This window comes from Carassius auratus, unplaced genomic scaffold, assembly GCF_003368295.1.
Source record: "Carassius auratus strain Wakin unplaced genomic scaffold, ASM336829v1 scaf_tig00002576, whole genome shotgun sequence".
In the NCBI taxonomy this organism is placed as follows: Eukaryota; Metazoa; Chordata; class Actinopteri; order Cypriniformes; family Cyprinidae; genus Carassius; species Carassius auratus.
In genome coordinates this window covers 891,898-911,733 of record NW_020523459.1, presented here as the reverse complement: position 1 = coordinate 911,733, position 19,836 = coordinate 891,898, and the positions used below count along the sequence as shown (strand labels likewise).

The 19,836-nt window shown below is 37.2% G+C and overlaps 1 protein-coding gene and 1 long non-coding RNA gene across 3 annotated transcripts; both read left to right on the top strand.

The window, feature by feature from the left end:
• Positions 1-290: 290 nt before the first annotated feature.
• LOC113069879 (nexilin-like) lies at positions 291-10,359 on the top strand. 2 transcript variants are annotated; one of them, XM_026242978.1, is made up of 14 exons: positions 291-431; positions 1,820-2,223; positions 2,440-2,631; positions 3,069-3,153; positions 3,281-3,429; positions 5,235-5,435; positions 5,537-5,716; positions 6,074-6,262; positions 6,609-6,800; positions 8,221-8,415; positions 8,501-8,722; positions 8,807-8,995; positions 9,135-9,498; positions 9,647-10,359. In XM_026242978.1, exons 2-14 carry the CDS (start codon positions 1,852-1,854, stop codon positions 9,658-9,660), a joined length of 2,544 nt encoding a protein of 847 aa, XP_026098763.1. In that variant the 5' UTR covers positions 291-431; positions 1,820-1,851; the 3' UTR covers positions 9,661-10,359. The 2 variants fall into 2 exon arrangements, with proteins under 2 accessions (XP_026098763.1, XP_026098762.1); XM_026242977.1 differs by having other exon boundaries at positions 297-431; positions 1,795-2,223.
• Positions 10,360-11,296: 937 nt separating this feature from the next.
• Positions 11,297-13,726, top strand: LOC113069826 (uncharacterized). Its single transcript, XR_003279814.1, has 4 exons — positions 11,297-12,365; positions 12,493-12,622; positions 13,058-13,109; positions 13,561-13,726. It is a non-coding gene; the product is annotated as an uncharacterized LOC113069826 (long non-coding RNA).
• The last annotated feature ends 6,110 nt before the right edge of the window (positions 13,727-19,836 follow it).

Here is a 19,836-nt window from a genome sequence, read left to right as displayed (position 1 = left end):
ATTTAACATGATATTTTAGAGTGCATGCAGGCTGCCATTAAAAATACATAAACGAATGAATAAGCACATTACTAAATAATAACTTACAGGTCATTCGTGTCGTTGACAGCTTGAAAATAACAATTATAGTGTTGAAATAATTTGGTGTAAAACCGCCTCAGACTCGGAGATAAGAAGACATATGTGGTGCAACAGCTGAGGCCGCAAGCCGGTGGCGCGTGTGGAATGCGGGAGATGGAGAGGGGCACGGATATTTTTAAGGGTAGCGCCCACTGACAACGAATGCGCTCATTGGACTTTCTGTCGCACGGGAAGACAGGACTAAACCTGTGCTTGTGGATTTATACTTGATTCTGGCATTATCAAAGTCACCGTGAACTGAGAACAAATCTTATGATTGAAGACAAAGGAAGAATTTCACTCTTAAGAAGGTAGGATATTTTTACGTTATCGTTTATGAAGTGTGAAGAATTTAATTAAGTCTCTGGGAGCAAAAATAAAAAAATAAAAAAAGGGCATGTCGACATGGATGAGGGCCTACCTCATGTCTTTACTTAACTCACTGAGAATACACTTTTATTTCATATTTTCATTAATGTTTATTTCATTAGATTACACTAATGTTGAAAGGGAAAATAAGCTAATAAATAGAAAAAAACAAGATTGAAAAACCTTAAGATCTTTATAAAAACTAGTGGAGAACATCATGAGAAATTGTAATAAATTATTGTTTAGCCCCAGGATAAAGAGATATATATTTATTTGTTGAATACATTATTAAATGACAACTCAAATAAATATTTGTGACACCTTTAGGGTGCCATTATTTTGAATGTTAGGGTTTCGCTAAATGTTTTTAAACATATATACTAAACATTTATCTTCAATGTCCAACAAAACTCTGAAATCAACCTTAAATGTGAAGATGAAGTTTAACTAATCAAGATAGTAAACATTGTGTCTACATGGATGGTTGTCTATGGAAAATGCTTAGTGTACATATTGCTAAAAATAAATACATCAATTGGAATGTGGTGGGAAACAATGCTGAAAAATGGCGACATTGTTTGCGGGGGCCATATTGTTTTCGTCATCTTCTAAAAGTGAAGTGTGAACAGTTGTGAGTTCTAGTCATCAGAGGAGCTCCAGTTGTGTGAGAGATATGTATGAATAGTAAAGAAGAGTGACTGTGCATTGAAATTTAGATGATTACAGATCACACATGTAGTGAGTCATGCCTAAAATCGTGTTTTCCTGTTCTGCATGGGTAAATGCTGCTGTTCTTCTGGGATTATTTTAGAAAAGATGTTAGATGTAGAATCTTTGAAATACAAAGAACTGCACATAGTGTACAACACATATTGTCACAAAAAATAAAATTTTTGCTAACTTTAGCTAAATTGATTGTACATTTGCACTGTAGAGACACAACACATGTAGTCATTTAGTCTGGGGTCTAATGTGTGCCATCTGGGTGATGACCTCTTCTTAGACTCATATCTCCAGGTAAAAATAGCCCCAATCACATGGCTGGACCCAGACTGGGAGTTAAAATTAGGGCCTGTATGTCCCACAAGGCTCCTGTTGGAGGTTCCCCACACATCTGTTCCTTTGTAGACCACCAACTAACAATATCAAGACTCATAGCTGACTTTAGTACCATTTATTTACCTTTTAGAGAAAACAAGTAACAGTCTTAGAGTCTTAGCTCTGTAACATAATAAACATTACAGTAGGTCAAAAGCAGTTCCTTTGCAATGGAATCTTGTGATCATGTCTTTTTCCCAATGTCAGTTTCATCTGATGTGTCTCGCAACAGGCTCTGTTACGGTGTATCTTAGAAACAACACCATGACTGATGTGATAATCATGGCGGACATGTCAACAGACATGACGCATATAAACAACACAAAAAACATGGACGAGATAGCTAATGATAATGATACAGAGAATACAATCAATGATGAAGACCATAAAGAAGAAACATGTGATGTGAGTATGTCTGAAGAAGTGGAGATGAAGAGGGTTGCAGATGAACCAAAGATAACCAAGTTACCTGAAAACAAAGAGCCCAAACAGGAGACAAAGACCACCGGCAGGACGAGAAAACGAGAGAGGGTTTCCAAAATGAATGAGGAAAACATCACCCAAGTGGAGAAAGATGAAGAGGTCGATGCATCACATGATATGACAAATATGTCAGATGTGGCACTAAAACAAGAGGTATGATTAGGCTACAACAATATTAAATACATAATAAAAAATATGTAAATTCCAAAAAATTACAATTAAATAAAAATTAATAAAAAATATAAATAACACACACACAAACACAAACACACACACACATATATAATTTATTCATGCTTTTAATTGTTATATATTTTCAATACATTTTACTAACAATCTCTCATACCTCTTATTCTCTTTGTTTTGAAGAAACTGCTTAAAACATCTAAGCCTGTACAGAGAAGTTATGTTCCCAAGTTGGGAAAAGAAGATGTGAAGAATAAGTTTGAGGCCATGCAGAAAGCTAGAGAAGAAAGAAGCCAAAAGAGAAGTCAGGAGGAGCAAAAGAAACGCAGAGAGCAGTACATTAAAGAGAGAGAGTATGTTCGCAGGAAGCAAATGGTCAGTAGAGAAACGTGCCTATCATCATCTTGTTTTGTTACTTCATCCACCGACTGCCCTGCCTCATCTCTCTGACACTAACAATGCATGGTAGGAGATTTTGAATTGAGGTTAATGAAGATACGGATTGCTGGTTCTGCAGAGTTTGCATAGGGTTTGGCATGCATCAATACCTGATTTCAGGATGTACACAAACCTTCTTATAAAAAGCCTTTAATCAGTAAAACACCCCAGTATCTGTAATGCCTGCTTGCTGCTTGGACACTCTACTTATCCCCTGCCTATGTCACGACTGATGGACCAATCAGCATCCGCCCCTGTAGGTCATATGTGCCTGTCTTAAAAGGATTAAGGTCTGCTTGGCTTGCTACGACCAGCATGGTTTCTGATCCTGGATAAAACAGCTAACCCCACAACAACTGTTGTATCCTCTTCAGATAAAGGAACTCCTCACCTCTAGTGATGAAGAGGAAGAGGTGAAGCCGACGAAGATAGAAAAAACATATGTTCCCAAAATTACAGGTAGGGTGAAATGAGAAAAACGGAGGGATATGGAATATTTGGTTTTAGGACTGATCCAATGTAATCGTTGTAACAGCATTTTAATCCCATTATAGATGCCAACTGTCAGCTTTCTGTCCATTCACAGGCAGTGTGAAGGGGAAGTTTGCAGAGATGGAGAAACAAAGGCAGGAGGAGGAGCGGAAAAGAACAGAAGAGGAGAGAAAGAAGCGCTCCGCACAGGAGGCCATAGAGAAGGCCAAGATTCAGAAAGAGCTGGCCAAGAAAGCCCAGGAGGTAAGTCAGTGTGTCATGATAACAGACTGTGGATACAGCAGGATGCTTTTAATGCGACTTTGGCAGGCGGCTGCTTTATCAGGTCTACTATTAGAAAATCTCCACCCAAAGTATCTGTAATCACTCAGGTAATCCTCTGATGCAATGTAAAGTACTATTTTAAAACCTAGCAATATATGGAAGTGTAATCAAATCAAGCAATCGATTTACAGTATAGAGCAATGCCACATCACAATAAAAAATTGCAGTGACAGGAAAGGTAAGACTCATAACCAACCAGTTAACATCAATTATTCATAAACTCAATTAAATATTTTTTATAATTTAATTATGTTTCTTTATTTTTATTGTTGAAATACTGTATATAAATATAAAATAAATTTGGATTCATAAAATGGCCGCTGTTCAAAATCACACAGATTTAAGATTTAAAGAAAAATACTTAACTTTACAAGAAGTTCTCATTTGTAGATTTTAACCAAGTGTTAATTTACATGAATTAGCAATGAGCAATGTCTTTTAACAGCATTTATTAATAAAGTTCATAAACTAATGTTACAGTACAAAGATCTTAAATATGTATTAATAAATGTTGAGATTAACATGAATTAATACTGTAGAAGTATTGTCCGTTGTTAGCTCATGTTAACTAATGTATTTATCTAATGTTAACATATGAAACCTTACTGTAAAGTGTTGTCATAATAAGTTTGTTCAGCAAGGCCAACTGATCAAAAGTGACAGCAAGTGGTAAGCAGAAGAGACATTTCAAAAATATATACAGTACAGACCAAAAGTTTGGAGACACCTTCTCATTCAAAGAGTTTTCTTTATTTTCATGACTATGAAAATTGTAGATTCACACTGAAGGCATCAAAACTATGAATTAACACATGTGGAATTATATACATAACAAAAAAGTGTGAAACAACTGAAAATATGTCATATTCTAGGTTCTTCAAAGTAGCCCCCTTTTGCTTTGATTACTGCTTTGCAAACTCTTGGCATTCTCTTGATGAGCTTCAAGAGGTAGTCACCTGAAATGGTCTTCCAACAGTCTTGAAGGAGTTCCCCGAGAGATGTTTAGCACTTGTTGGCCCTTTTGCCTTCTGTCTGCGCTCCAGCTCACCCCTAAACCATCTGGATTGGGTTCAGGTCCGGTGACTGTGGAGGCGCAGCACCCCATCACTCTCCTTCTTGGTCAAATAGCCCTTGATGCCTTCAGTGTGACTCTAACATTTTTATAGTCATGAAAATAAAGAAAACTCTTTGAATGAGAAGGTGTGTACAAACTTTTGGTCTGTACTGTATATTTTTCAAAATCCTACCAAAATTTAAAAGGTAGTGTACAGTATATTATACACTATTGTATATATAGAAATGTGTGCATTGATGCTCAAATAACCCACCGTCCACACTTACAGGAGCCAGAATTAACAAACATTTGTCATCCAACTGTTTCTCACACCACTTGTAGTCCATGCTCTATGACTGCATTAGCAATCCCATATCTCTGTCTAGTATGACACATATGAACGCAACTGTGTCAGAAGAATGTCCTCTGCTGTCAGGCCTTATCTGAAACCTGTCTGGATGCTTGTCCATGACTGCAGAAATGTTACACGTCAAAGCAGTAGAAATGAAAAAATTATTTGTTATGGCTTCAGGTTAGACCTAACATATGTGTCTGATTTTCAAAAATCTTAACAAAACAGGAAGACATTTGATAACACCTTTTGTAAGTCCAGTGATAAAACTGCTGTTTTATCTGTTTGGGTTACTTCCCCACATCTTCTTCATGACAGGAAGGTGATGACAGTCTGCTGGTACGAGTAGTGCCTGCAAAATCTCAAAAACAACCGGGAAAGATCAAGATGAACTTTGAGGACTTGGAGAAGAGCAGAGAAGAGGAACTAAAGAAGCGAACCGAGGAGGAAAAGAAGAAGAGATATGATGAAAACCGCCGGTCTTTCCGAGAGGCCAAGCGTTGTTCCATGACTGAACAGGTGAACAATCGGTTTTTAAAGATGAATGCTATCTGTACTAGAAAGAGTTTTGTTAACTTTGAAAAAAAATGTAACTAAAAAAGTTTCCTTCTTCAAAAAAGCTGGATGATAGAGAGTCTCCTCCCAAGCAGAAGGAGCAGGTGACCCCTGGTAAACTGCATCTGACCTTTGAAGAACAGGAGAAGGAGCGACAGGATCAGCAGAGAAAGCAGGCAGAGGAGGAGGCCCGACGCAGACTGGAGGAGGAAAGGAAAGCTTTCGAAGAGGCCAAGCTGGACATGGTGAGTATATTTTCCACAACCAGTAGATATATTGGTTTACACATACAAAATATAGAGTTTTTTTTTTACTATTCAGACACTTATAGTTTATCCAAAACTGAAAAGTTGCTGAAGATTTACTCACCTTCAGGTCATCCAACAAGTACTGTAAAAGTGTTTGTTCCTTTATCGTAAGAGATTTGGAGAAACCAATGGATCCTCTACATTGAATGGTGCCGTCAGAATGAGAGTCCAAACAGCTGATAAAAACATTACAATAATACATAAGTAATCCACATTACTTCATTACTTAAAGAGTTTTTACACTGGGGCCACTGTATATGTGTAACATGAATAATGATAAACTGTTTATCACAGGCCCAGGATGATGAGGATACTCAGGATGCAAAGGGAGAAAAGGAAGAATTCAGACCTGGTAAACTTCGACTCAGCTTTGAGGAGCTGGAAAGACAGAGGCTGGAAGAGGAACATAAGCGAGTGGAAGAAGAAAGGAAAAGACGTATCGAAGAAGAGAGAAAGGCCTTTGCTGAGGCCAGAAAAAGCATGGTCAGTTTGTGTGCTTGTGAAACAGCACCATGGTAATATATCATGTTTTTTATTTTTTATTTTATGCATACTATTGTAAGCATGATATTTTGACCGCATTTATCAGTGTTATTTTCTGATCAGGTCTACATAATATTTAATAGACACAAATTGCTCACTCTATTATTACAACAGATTATAGAAAACATGTACAGCATGTCTGGCTTGAAATATAACAGTTACAATCTAAAATCAGACAGTGATAAGGGTTTGCTGACTTGGCACATTTGGACATGTAAGTTGGAAACCAGATAAAACACTTTTTTCAGGCACTATTTTTCCCCAAACCTAATATATTGATTTGCAGGTTGTAAATAGTGATGATGACATCCTGCTGGCCATGATGAACTCAGATGCGGGCAAACCCGGGAAGTTGGCCATCAGCTTTGAGGATTTGGAAAGACAAAGACGAGAAGAAGAGCAGAAAAGGAAAGAGGAGGAAGCAAAGCGACGCCTGGAAGAGGAGAAAATGCTTTTTGCAGAAGCTCGCAAAATTTTGGTAGGACCATGGATGAGATAAAGCATAATGTAGTTGCACATGAACAGTCCGTTTGCATGCACTAATTTATGTTATATGTACCAAACAAATCAAAAGCAAAAGTCCATTAATGGGCTTCTATTTAACACTATATTCAGGAAACGATACAATCACTGCTTTGCTTACTAATAATGTATCTTAAATATACATTATGCTGCATGTTTATTATAATGCATTCTGCTAAATAAATGTATATCATCTGGGCCCAGCTGTTAAGTGGTGTCAATTTCAATACACCCACTTACTTATGGTCTCTAATTCAATTTAATTCAGTTTCAAATATGAACAAACCATAAGTGCAAATCTCCAGTGTGCTCAAATGATAAACCTGCTGCAATGCTCGTCTGTTTTGCTTTCCAAATTGTGTCTTTAAGAGCCCTGGACTGGATCAGGATAATTTAAATGGATATGGAGATAAGGAAGAACAAGACGAAATAAAATTTGCAGTAAACATAGTATATTGAGAATACTAAACATTCTTCGAAAACATGCATCAAAGGGAGATATGATGCATATCATTTATTTCAGTTTAGGTAATATTTCCCACTGAGTTCCACTTATAATATTGTATGTTTTTATAGTACAATAAACTAATTTTAATAAAAATAAAAATGTCAAAGAAAATTCCCTCTGATATGAACCTTTTAAATATCATAAATATTTTTGCTTCTTATTTCTGTGTCTTGTTTTTTATTTTTAGATTTTGTTTTTTACTGGTAAATAAAACAAGATTCAAATACTGTATGATCCTTTGCATTGTAGAAAATAGGAATATTCAGTTTTGAGTATTAGTACAGAACTGAATTAGGGGTATATGAGTTTTTTTTATTTTTACAGTATCAAATCACAAACTGTGTGATAATGTATAGTATTTTGCTTTTGGCAATAAGGGGTTTCACTGTTCTGTTGTTTTAACGGATGTTCTTCTATTAAAGGGTTGTGTCATTCAGAATTTAATTAAAACCAGACAGACATATCAGGGTTGAAAGATACTTAATTTTATTGAATGCACTATACTTATTAAAATTAATTTAGCTTCCTGTGGGACATGGATTAAATTCAAGTTCCAACTCATGAACAGAATTCAATTCTTGAGTTCTGAATTTTGCACAACCTTGTAGAGTAATATATAATTGTAGAGTAAATACATTTTATATACCTACAATTTAGAAATATATTCATAATATTTGATTACCTGTGAATTTACTTGTTTTGATTATCAATTCAGCATGTTCAGTTTTCATCTGCCGAACATAAGAAAATGAATAACAGCAAGTAACATGGAAAAACACTCTGTACCTACGTAAAATGTATAAAAGATATGTTCATATGTATTTAAATATCAGTCTCTGATGAGATGTCGGTCCCTTTCTTGTGACAGGTGCAGGATGATGAAAAAACTCTGGCGAGGACAGAGTCACAGGAAGCAATGCACCCAGGGAAACTAGAAATCAACTTTGAAGAGATGCTGAGAATGAAAGAGGAGGCAGAACGAAAGCGCAAGGAGGAGGCCAAACGTCTAAAAATGGAGATGGAGAAGAAAGAGTTTGAACAGTTGCGACAAGAGATGGGCGAGGTATGCAATGCCAATAAAATGATCATTTCATTCAAAATTTCAATACACTTCAATTATTTACATATGTTTTGTGTGTTTGATTCAGGATAAGATCAATGAAAGTTCTGAGGTGGTGAGCACTGAGTATGAGGAACTAACAAATCTGAAGCGAACCGGCTCCATCCAGGCCAAAACCCTAAAATCTAAGTTTGAGAAGATCAAGCAGCTCACAGAGGAAGAGATCCAGAAGAAGATCGATGAGGAACGAGCAAGAAGGAAAGAAATTGACGAGAAAATCAAGGAGAGAGAGGCAGAGCGCTGTCAGGAGGTAAAAGCTCGAGGGAATTTCTAATATTTTCATTCCAGCTAAAGAACTTTGAAATGAGGAATTTTGCTCATTTCTTACACACAGGATGAAGATGAGAACAATACAACTCCAGCTAAAGCAGAAGACGTCCCGTTCAGACAGAAAGTGGACATGCGTGCACGATTCGAACAAATGGCCAAGGCCAGAGAAGAGCAGCAGAAGAGGAAGATCGAAGAGCAGAAATTACAGAGGATGCAATTTGAACAACAGGAAATTGACGCTGCTCTCCAAAAAGTAAACCTCTCCTGGGCTGCTTTGTTTAAGAGCTAAAGGGTGGACCGTGCTCAACACTAATGCATGATAGAGCTGCATGGATGCGATTTCTGTTGTTTTGCTGATTTATCTGAGTGTGAAACACTTCATGTCTTGTTAGAAAAAGGAAGAAGAGGAAGAAGAAGAGGGTAGCATCATTAACGGCTCAGCCGCCTATGAGGATGAAGAGGACCACGCCAGGTCGGGCGCTCCATGGTTTAAAAAGCCCCTGAAGAACCAGTCGGTGGTTGACGCAGAGCCCGTGCGGTTCACTGTGAAGATAACAGGAGAACCCAAACCAGAGGTCACCTGGTGGTTTGAGGGTGAGCTGCTGCCGGACTCTGAAGATTACCAGTACATTGAGAGAGGCGAGACCTACTGCTTGTACTTGCCAGAAACGTTCCCTGAGGATGAAGGAGAGTACATGTGCAAAGCCGTTAACAGCCGAGGAACTGCTGCCAGCACCTGCATTCTCACCATTGAAAGTAAGCCGCCTTGCGTCTCCACTAACCACCCGCATGCTGAGATTTCTTATGGCGTCACTAACCTCAAACGGACTGCACGCTCTGCTTCCACACGGTTCTTCTTCTTGTTAATCTGTGTCTCTCTGTCTCCTTGTCTTTCTCTTTCCAGCTGAGGACTACTGATGCTCTCCTTCTCTGGAACTTTCCCAGACTTTTCTTTTTTTCTTTTATAAAAGTTCCATTCTGAAGGTAGGGCCAAAAACCGAGGAGGAAGGAGCGATGTTTATCTCTCTCTTTTTTTTTATTTTTCACCCTTCCTCCTGAAGATATGCTCAGTGATGAAGTACAGTCTGTTGTTTACATTAGATGCTGCACTCACGGTTAACAAAACAACAAACATAAATCCATATTTGGGATGAATTTGTGCCAAAACACAGATACTGTTCCCATGATCTTCTAGCATAAACACATAGCGTAGCTGAAAAGAAATCCAGTTTATTAAATACAGTTGAGTATGTTCAAAATATACCCACTATGTCACTGAGGAAGGATTTCATACTCATGTAATTGAATGAATGAGACGTTACTTGAGAGTTTGATTCACTATCTTTAAAGGGGCTGTGGTTGCATTTCCTTTTGTTAAATTCCAAAAAGCACCTCTGTTCAGACTCAGATTGTTTCCCCACATTGTGATCTGAGTATTTAAAGTTTTGAATAAAAATGTACACATAGAGCTTTAATAAGCCCAGATGTTTCTATGTTAAAGTGTAGAGAGGAAGTAAAATGTATGGACAGTGTATGTAGAGGTTAGCGAGGTGATTTTAGGTTTTTAGGCAGAATATTTATGTAATGTACAAAATTATAATAAAATTCATGAAAATGAATTGATGTTGTCTGTTTCATGAACTAACACCCTTATCTATATAATATAAATGGTACATGATTTTAATAAAAATAATAATATTAATTATATATGATTTCAAATAGAACAAAATTCATGACTGTTTGTAAATATGCTATTTTGTTTTTAGTTATTAGTTATTGCTGATTTAAATTTGAATGTTAGTATACTGAAAATGAATTCAAATTCAACAAACAACATGTAACATTTATAACTAGAAAAGCAATGTTTCTTAAGACATGTTAGCTTGAAAAAAAAAAAAGAATTATCAAAAATCTTTTTAAAAGCTTGAAGACACCAAATGACAGAACAGTAGACAAACCATAAAATAAAACCTTATGAAATGTGCTTGGCAAATAATTGTTTCTTTCTTATAACAGACCACTCTTATCAACCAGCTCAAATTGACATATTTGACTTTAAGTGAACAAACAAGACTTGTTTACTCATTGGAGACTTTTCTGCTAGACACTTTCAGTGTATTTTCATAAATTTGACCATATCTGACACAACTTTCCTTTTCAGAATACTACATCTTCTGATTAAGTAGATCACTTAGTAGACAGAGGCGTCTTAATGGTTTATAATTTTAAACTATTAATATAAAAGGCAGTCCTCTCCATACCTGCCACCTAAACAGAATACTCTCCTACCAGAATGCTGCAAAAGTGTATTTTGTACTTGTTTGTGCCAACACAAAGACGTCAAAACAATTTATTTATTTTTAAACTGTGACAGATAAAAGCGTCTGCTAAATGTAATGTAAATGTAAATGTAAATGTAATACATGTTGCATTCGCGGGGAGGCGCAGCTGTGTCATTAATCCACGCACAGCGCACGCTGTCAACAGCCGTCGGCTTGTAACTATAGCAACAAGGCAAAACACTAGACCACTAGTTAGCAAGCCTCACAGCAGCTGTTCTTACCTCATTTATCCCGCGGTTAACTCACAATACTTTTAAATACCGTGCTGAATATGCAGTAACTGCTTGTAGAGGAACAAATGACCTTCTGTTTATTTTATTTGGAAAACTTGTAAACATGGTTGGAAACCCATGCTAAATATCCTATAATTTACTAACGTTACCACTCAAAGCAGCTTTTTAAATTGATCTTTTAACATATTTACCTAGTAGGGTATGCATATAGTGTGTTTTAAAGGTAGATTTGTTCTGTAAATTTCCCTGTTCTCTTAGAAATTGCTCTGGTTGGATGATGAAATGTAACTTGCAGGGGCTGAAGAAACAAACCATAGCTTGCATGGATGAAGAGCTTCCCCGAACTAATTCAAGCATTAATAACAGATCAGATCTGCGCAGAATACTTCAACTTGAGGACCTTTACAAAAGGAATAACGTATCAAAGCGATCAACGTCTGTATTTAAAATATAAAGAATGTTGGAAAAAGTAGAGAGGTCATCAAAATGCATTTGCACTTAGGCTGAACATCCTTTGAAGTCAATGTTGGGGATGGTCGTTACGGACAGAATGAGAAGTGGCAAAACCAAAGGATGCCAACATGGTGACAATCAAACACATCCATTGGAACAAACCATATCCAGTTCTTCTATAAACATGACTGGGAATGTTAAGAGAGAGGAAGACGGTATGGATAATCTGTTGGGTGACAGTCCAAAGTATTTATTTATTTACAAAAATCCAGTGTATTTTTCTGTTTAAGACGTTTGAGATCTATTGACAGAAATAAACATTAAGCTTTTACATAGGTCATCTGAAATAAGTGTGTCACAACAAGTTATTGTGCCCTCCCAAACATCTTCTGAAATCATGCGCAAGAGCTTTGCTGTTCACCCTGAGAGTGAGAGAAGTGTGTACTGTTCCTTGTCTAGCAAGGATAGTCTCTTAACAGTGTCGAAAGAGGGATTTCCCTCTGAGAAAATGGTCCTTGACACTGACAGCCAGAAGAACAGAAGAAGCAAGATAAGACAAGGCATTATGGCAAATCCCATTGCCAGCTCCTCACAAGTGATGAATGTTGTTAATGAGCTTAAAATAAATACAATAAACATTTAAATACAGCATTAAGTGATTAATAACTTCAGCTATGCATTTAATTTATATACTTAGATTTTATTCTATTCCTTTTTGGCAGCATTGCATTGCATTTTCAAGGATATAATTTTCTTTAGGAAAGTAACAGGAGATGTCCAGCTCGAAAAGCACCTTCATCTGTTATAGCAACATTGGAGGATTGTAGAGAAGCAGCAAACTGGACAAATGGTGTCAGTACAACAAATACAAAGTCTATCCCATCAGCCCCTGTTGAATGGTAGACCAGCATGTTTTTGGGAAGTCGTGGCCTAATGGTTAGAGGGTTGGACTCCCAATCGAAGGGTTGTGGGTTCTAGTCTCGGGCTGGGCGGAATTGTGGGTGGGGGGGAGTGCATGTACAGTTCTCTCTCCACCTTCAATACCACGACTTAGGTGCCCTTGAGCAAGGCATCAAACCCCCAACTGCTCCCCGGGCGCCGCAGCAAAAATGGCTGCCCACTGCTCCGGGTGTGTGCTCACAGTGTGTGTGTGTGTGTGTGTGTTCACTGCTCTGTGTGTGTGCATTTCGGATGGGTTAAATGCAGAGCACAAATTCTGAGTGTGGGTCACCATACTTGGCTGAATGTCACTTCACTTTTTCACTTTCACTTCTAATTTCCATACAGGATTCATAGACTGTAGAGGACATGAGAGGACGTCAGACATCAAACATTGCCTGTAAGTTTGTTTGAATACATCCAGTACTTTACCTGTGTCTGGGAAACCTACTTTATTAAGTATAGACCTTCACTTGAAAAATGTATTTTCAAATATGTCAAAAGCTTTTTATTTATTCGGGAATAAAGCAGTTTATGTCAGTTCAAACTCGACAGGTGAAAGGTGGGAATCATTCTAGGGGCTCACAGGACCAGGGGAAATTACAGCAGTTTCTGAATTTTGCATTTAAATAGGTAAGGGTCCCAAACTGTTTACAAGTAGGGGGCCCAGAATTCCTATCCACAACCTTGAATTAAAGCATGAATTTAATATGAGTAAAATCCCTTAAACATAAAACAGTATGGCTCTTAGACTATGAAATTTGGGATGGTAAAAAGAGCCTGTTGATATTCTTTTCTCAGCTGCAATATGTCAAGTGTGTGACTATTAACTCTTATTGTTTCCTCGCCAGACAGAATTCGGCACCCGGCCCAAAGCTGGATGGACTCCATGTGTTGGAAATGGTTTTGGGTAGTGTACCTAAAATCTTCAACAGATTACATTTTGTATCCTAGCCAGTTCAGCTGCAGAATATGCTAGCAGCTGTTGTATTGCTTTAAAATAAATGAAGTGCTGTTCTTTCCTCATTCAATTTTGTGCATCTGTCCATTTCTAATATTTATTTTTTTAATCCTATCATTTTGAAATCAATTTTACTAAAACATGCTTTAAAACAATCTTTTATTTAAAATTATATTGTTTTTAAATGCCTCCAATGCTTTTTCAAATGTTACAGATGACAGAGAATGAGGTTTTAAAAGAATTATTCCCTGCAAAAGTACTGTTAAAACATCTGACTCTGATCATGACACTAACTCATTCACTTTGAAATGTTTTTTCCATCCTCACGGCTAAATTGCATCACTCCACACCAACATATCGCTCTGGAACTTACAATTTGATTCCATACTGCATACTGCATATACTGCAGCTAAAATTGCTAATATTTTTTCGTCTTACAAATAAAACTCATAAATGGTCATGTCTGAAGGTCCAGTGTAGTGTCCTTACTACTGACAAATGTATATCATTGATTGTGTTCTGTGTGTGTGTGTGTGTGTGTGTGTGTGTGTGTGTGTGTGTATCACAGTACTCAAACTATCCTCAGGGTGCCTCTGTTGTGTCATGAATACAATTTCAGTCAGCAAATGAAAGTAAAAGCGCATTGAAAATAATTGTAATCAGAATTGATTTGTTTGACAATGACAGTTACTCCACCCCAGGATACTCGACCCCAAAATTACAATTTTGTCATTAATCACTAACCCCCATGTTGTTCCAAACCCTTAAAAGCTTTGTTCATCTTCGTAACACAATTTAAGATATTTTGAATGAAAACCAGTAGGCTTGTGACTGTCCCATAGACTGCCAAGTAAATTACACTGTCAAGGTCCAGAAAAGTATGGAAGACATCGTCAGAATAGTACGCTCTTCTGTGTCAGCTGTGCTGCAGGGATGTGCTGTCTTCATTCAAATAAAAGCGTAAATACATGTAGAAAACGTATCTTTGTGGCTGACACTGAAGAGCGTATGCTGCTTGCGTTCAGCATATTTTCTCCAAAATAGTACTACGGTGATGCAGAGAGGAATTGTTGAATCAAGTCCTTATTTTTGTTTTCTTTGCGTACAAAAACTATTCTCGTCACTTCATAACATTACGGTTGAACCACCCCAGACTCCAACATAGTGTTGGCCCAGATCTGGTGCACATCTGGCCCATGTGAAATCCATGCGGGCCACATGTGTGCTGGATCTGGGCCAAACTGCTTGCTGTCTGGGACTGATGGCAGATGGACTATTCTGACGATGCATACTTTTCTGGACCTTAACAGTGCAATTTACTTGGCAGTCAATGGGACAGACACAAGTCTCCCAGTGTTCATCAAAAATATCTTAAATTGTGTGGTACGTGATTAATGAAAAAATTTCATCTTGGGGTGGAGTATCCCTTTAATGTTCACTTTCTTTTCTCTTCACTTTTTGATTTTTTTTGTGCTCAACTGCAACATAGCAGTGTTAATTATCTGTACAGACTGACATCTCAGACAACGGCCCTGATGTTATCATACGTCTCCTATCCGAGGCTCCCATTTTATAAGGGCCATCTGGTGTTTTATTTTTAGGGCCCTGATAATGGAACTATTTCCACCCACACATGGCGATGTCATAAATACGGAAAGTATTGGTCATTAACCCATCATGGGGATATATTACTTGATTGACATCATTTGAAAGCTGCAAGGAATCTAGTTAGCTGCTGTGCTGCTCTAACGTTGCTTCCTGTGGAGGACTTCATGAAAAATAGCTTACTTCCGTGTTGCAAAATAATATATCTTTAGTGTTAAGAGTTTGCTCCAATACTTGCTTTGTTGCCATTATGTCTTCATGGATGTAGAATACTGACGTCACCTGTCTCTTTTCATTCGTGCTTGAGTATCACAAGCCAACAGGCAGAAAGGAGTGGAGTGATGAAAGATTCCCGTGTGACGTGTCAGGCAGGATAAGACAGATTTGGAAACCTGACAAATAACACATGTCCTGAGGAGAAAAGCTTTTTTTCTGTTGTCATGTGCATACACTCTGGAATCAATAAAACCTGAGGCATCAAAAATAGTTTACATGCTAAGACCACTGAATAGCAACTAAGTGCTGAATTAATTAAGAGACAACATGTTTGTAAGATCTTCCACTTCACATGTCATGTCTGGGTGATATTGATTTGAATGTCCGCTAATTCATATTCATGTTTTGTATTTTTTCACAAATTGGTGTTAGTCATAAACTGGCAAACACAAAGCTTGGCCCTGCCCCCTCTGTGATGTATGAACCATAAATCATAAGACCACACAAACGATCAAGGGTTTTTCAGAAGGAGATGTGTGGGGTTTAAAAATATGGAATCTGCTATAAATAACAGCACAGGGCCCCTCTGGATCCTCTAATGGGATTAAAATGTTTACTTTGCAGAATGTTGCCTCAAAGGCAAAATTATGGAGTACGTCAAGTTTCATTTCAGTACAAGCATCCTTTCCTCATCCTTTTCCTAAAGAGATTAATTTTTATGTCAGACTGGTTTCTGTTATCATTATTAAGAGAGCAATAGTTATTAGACCACAAGAGTTAAGGCATACCTGTCAAGTATCCCGTTTTGGCCGGGAAAGTCACGTATTTTACCCTTCTTTCCCGCCGTCCTCCCGTATTAGTATTTTCCCGTAAGTCTCCCGTATTTTTTATTTTTTTTACCTGCGTTATTAATAAAATAATAATAATAAAAACATTCCCAATCTGAGCTCTGTCACTAGTCTCGCGATAACTCCCACCTGTAGTAGCCTGTCGCGAGGGGTGTGTGAGGTCAGATGACATGAGTTATAACGTGGGAAAAACAACAACAACAAAAGAAAAAACAGAGACGGATGATGGATGCTACAATAGAGAGTGAAGGCACACCTGCCAAAGAACCAAAACCCATGTGTAAATACCGTGATAAATGGGACAGCGAATTTACTTTTTTAAAGAATGCAAAGTCTGCAACAAATTGGTACAACAACTCACTAAAAGAGTAAAAGAAAAGTTATGTGAAATGAAAAGAAAAACTGTTAAAGAAAAGCAATATGAAATTAAAAGAATGTGTGGAATTAAAATAAAATGTAAATGTAAAGACAAGCAATGTTAAATTAACAGAAAATATGCAAATAAGCCTTTAAATAAATGCTCTTCATATATACCCTTTTGTGTTTTAATTTGGGCTATAACACCTGTCTTAAAATGTAAGGGATACTGGAGCTTTGTTGGGGTGGTGGGACTGCTCGCAATGGGCGCTGGAAAATTTCCCTTATTTTCAAATCCAAAACTTGACAGGTATGAGTTAAGGTGAGTTTTTGTTTTCTTTTTTTTCTTTTTTTCTTTTTGTATGTGTAACTGGCACAGAGATCTGTATATATTTCTGTTATAAATTCATGCCAGTTTGGGTTCATTCATAGTTTAAAAATATTTTAATAAAATGTATAAATGTGATATTCTAGAGAATGCGCTCCCTTGAAAATGTTTAAAGTTAGGGGTTTTTAAAGAAAGATTTACAACTGAAGTGTAAAAGGTCACATATCGAGGTTGAGTTGAGTGTAGGATCATGGCTTGGGTCTACTAACATGGATGCAGAGAAACAACAATACACTGTCTGAGCAGAATACCTTTACCTGCAGGGTCTAAGAGGGCACACATAGTAGTTTATCTTTAAATTTGTTGCATTTTGTGTATAATGTTGTTTTATATCACTTTACAAAATGTGATTTGTTAATAGTGATGTCATTGGATTTGTCGCAAATGTTCACTTGCATATCAGCAGATATTTGCATGAGAGACAAACAAAAAAAGGATTCTAAGGAATGCACATTTTGAATATTATGTGTTTTTATTTCTTGTAGTTTTATGGTGTCTGCTGAAAAGAGAGAGACAAATAAACATTGAAAAGACTGATACGTTGGAAAGATTTTTTTAATCCTTCTGTGCTAACTAAGGCTGGATTTATTTGATCAAATATATACAGTAAAAACAGTAGCTATTGTGAAATTGCATTACAATTTAAAATAAATGTTATATAAACTGTAAGTTATTTTTGTGATGGCAAAGCTGAATTTGCAGCAGTCATTACTCAACTGTCACAGGATCTTTCAGAAATGAATGAATTAATTCATTTATAATTTTTAAGAAACTGTGATGCACTTTTTTCAGGAGCCTTTAATGAATAGAGCACTTTATTAAGTACATATTGCTAGTTCAGGGTTGGACCCCCTTTTGCCTTCAGAACTGCCTTAATTCTTCGTGGCTTAGATTCAACAAGGTGTTGGAAACATTCCTCAGGGATTTTGGTCCATATTGAAATGATAGCATCACGCAGTTCCTGCAGATTTGTCAGCTGCACATCCATGATGCGAATCTTCTGTTCCACCACATCCCAAAGCTGCTCTGCTGGATTGAGATCTGGTGAATGTGGAGGCCATTTGAGTAAAGTGAACTCATTGTTACGTTCAAGAAACCAGTCTGAGATGATTTGAGCTTTGTGACATGGTGCATTATCTTGCTGGAAATTAGCCATTAGAAGATGGGTACACTGTAGTCATAAAGGGATGGACATGGTGAGCAACAATACTGGATATTTTCTCTTTTTGGACCATTCTCTGTAAACCCTATGCTGTGCGTGAAAATCCCAGTAGATCAGCAATTTTTGAAATCCTCAGACCAACCCATCTGGCAACAACAACCACTTAAATTCCCTTTCTTCCCCATTCTGAATCTCGGATTGAACTTAAGCAAGTCGTCTTCACCACATTCTAGATGCCTAGATGCGTTGAGTTGCTTCCTAGTGGTTGGCTGATTAGCAACTTGTGTTACCAAGCAACTGAACCGGTGCACCTAATAAAGTGGCCATTGAGTATACAGATCACCTATAAATCAACATTTCCTCTCAAACTAGCTTGCCCCAGCTAACTTTGTAAAAAACAATTGGGTCTGTTTTTCTATATAGATGTTGAATTTGAATACCAATGTAAAATAGAAAGTAGGCTAGTGACAGAAAATAAACACTAAAAATAAACATATTTAGTTTGACCTCCTGAACTTAATACTCAACATTTTCTGAAGGTTAAGCATAATTTTTCACTGACCATTTGCTGGAAAAGATAAAGGTACTTTTTTCATTTTAGGTCATATGTCGTTCATATGTCACACATTGAAAGAATGCGTGATTTAGAAGTATAGATTTAGGCTACTTTTACACCAAAACAAATCTGTGAAGTCAACAGGGCTGGGTCTGGCTTTTAATAGACACGTCCACATCATTCTCTGGTGAGTCACTGAGGAAGCGGTCAAGAATCATGACCCGGGAAACCATTGGACAAAGTCTCACCAATTCATCACTTCACAAATGGAGCCGGGGCTCTTCGGTTCAGTGATGAAGAATAAGGGAAAGACCTGCCTTTGTTAGAGTTATCTCTGGACAGCTTGCCGGCCGGTAACTGGAGGATTGTGTGTTTAGGTGTAATTGAGTTAAAACCCTCCCACATATCCTCCCTTGTGCATCTTCTGTCTCGTCCTTTAATCTCTGCTGTTTGTCTTTGTGATAACTGATATCCCGTTTCGATCACGATAGACTGTGTATGCCCACCCGATGAGAAGAAGGCTCTAATATAACGGCCCTGGTGGATACACATTATTTATAGCGTCAGAATCAAATTAGACTGTTTGTGAAAGCCCAATATACGTACCATTTTGACTCCACAATAATTTCAGTCTGAAGTGATGTATTGATGCTTACAGACAGAGTCTTAATTACAAAGCAAACCATCAATTAGCAGCTTATTTATTTATTATTTTTATAGTGGATGAATTGTTTGTTGCCAGACATTTAAAGTAACTATTTACAGACATTTAATAAGTAACTAGTCTGAGGATTTATATTCCTTATAAACCAGTAAAGCCAAGAACTATTTCATAGAAGGCTCTAAAAACCAGTCAAACCATGTCACACGTGATAACAATAATGAACTGTGAAGGAAAATGATTTCCTGGTATTACTTTCCTAGATTTTCACAGTGGAGCGAGAATCCCATTTTAATAGAAAGATGGTGGCCACAGCGACGTAAAATACATTCAAAATGGGTTTTGGTTTATTAAGAACACTTAAAAGGGGTCA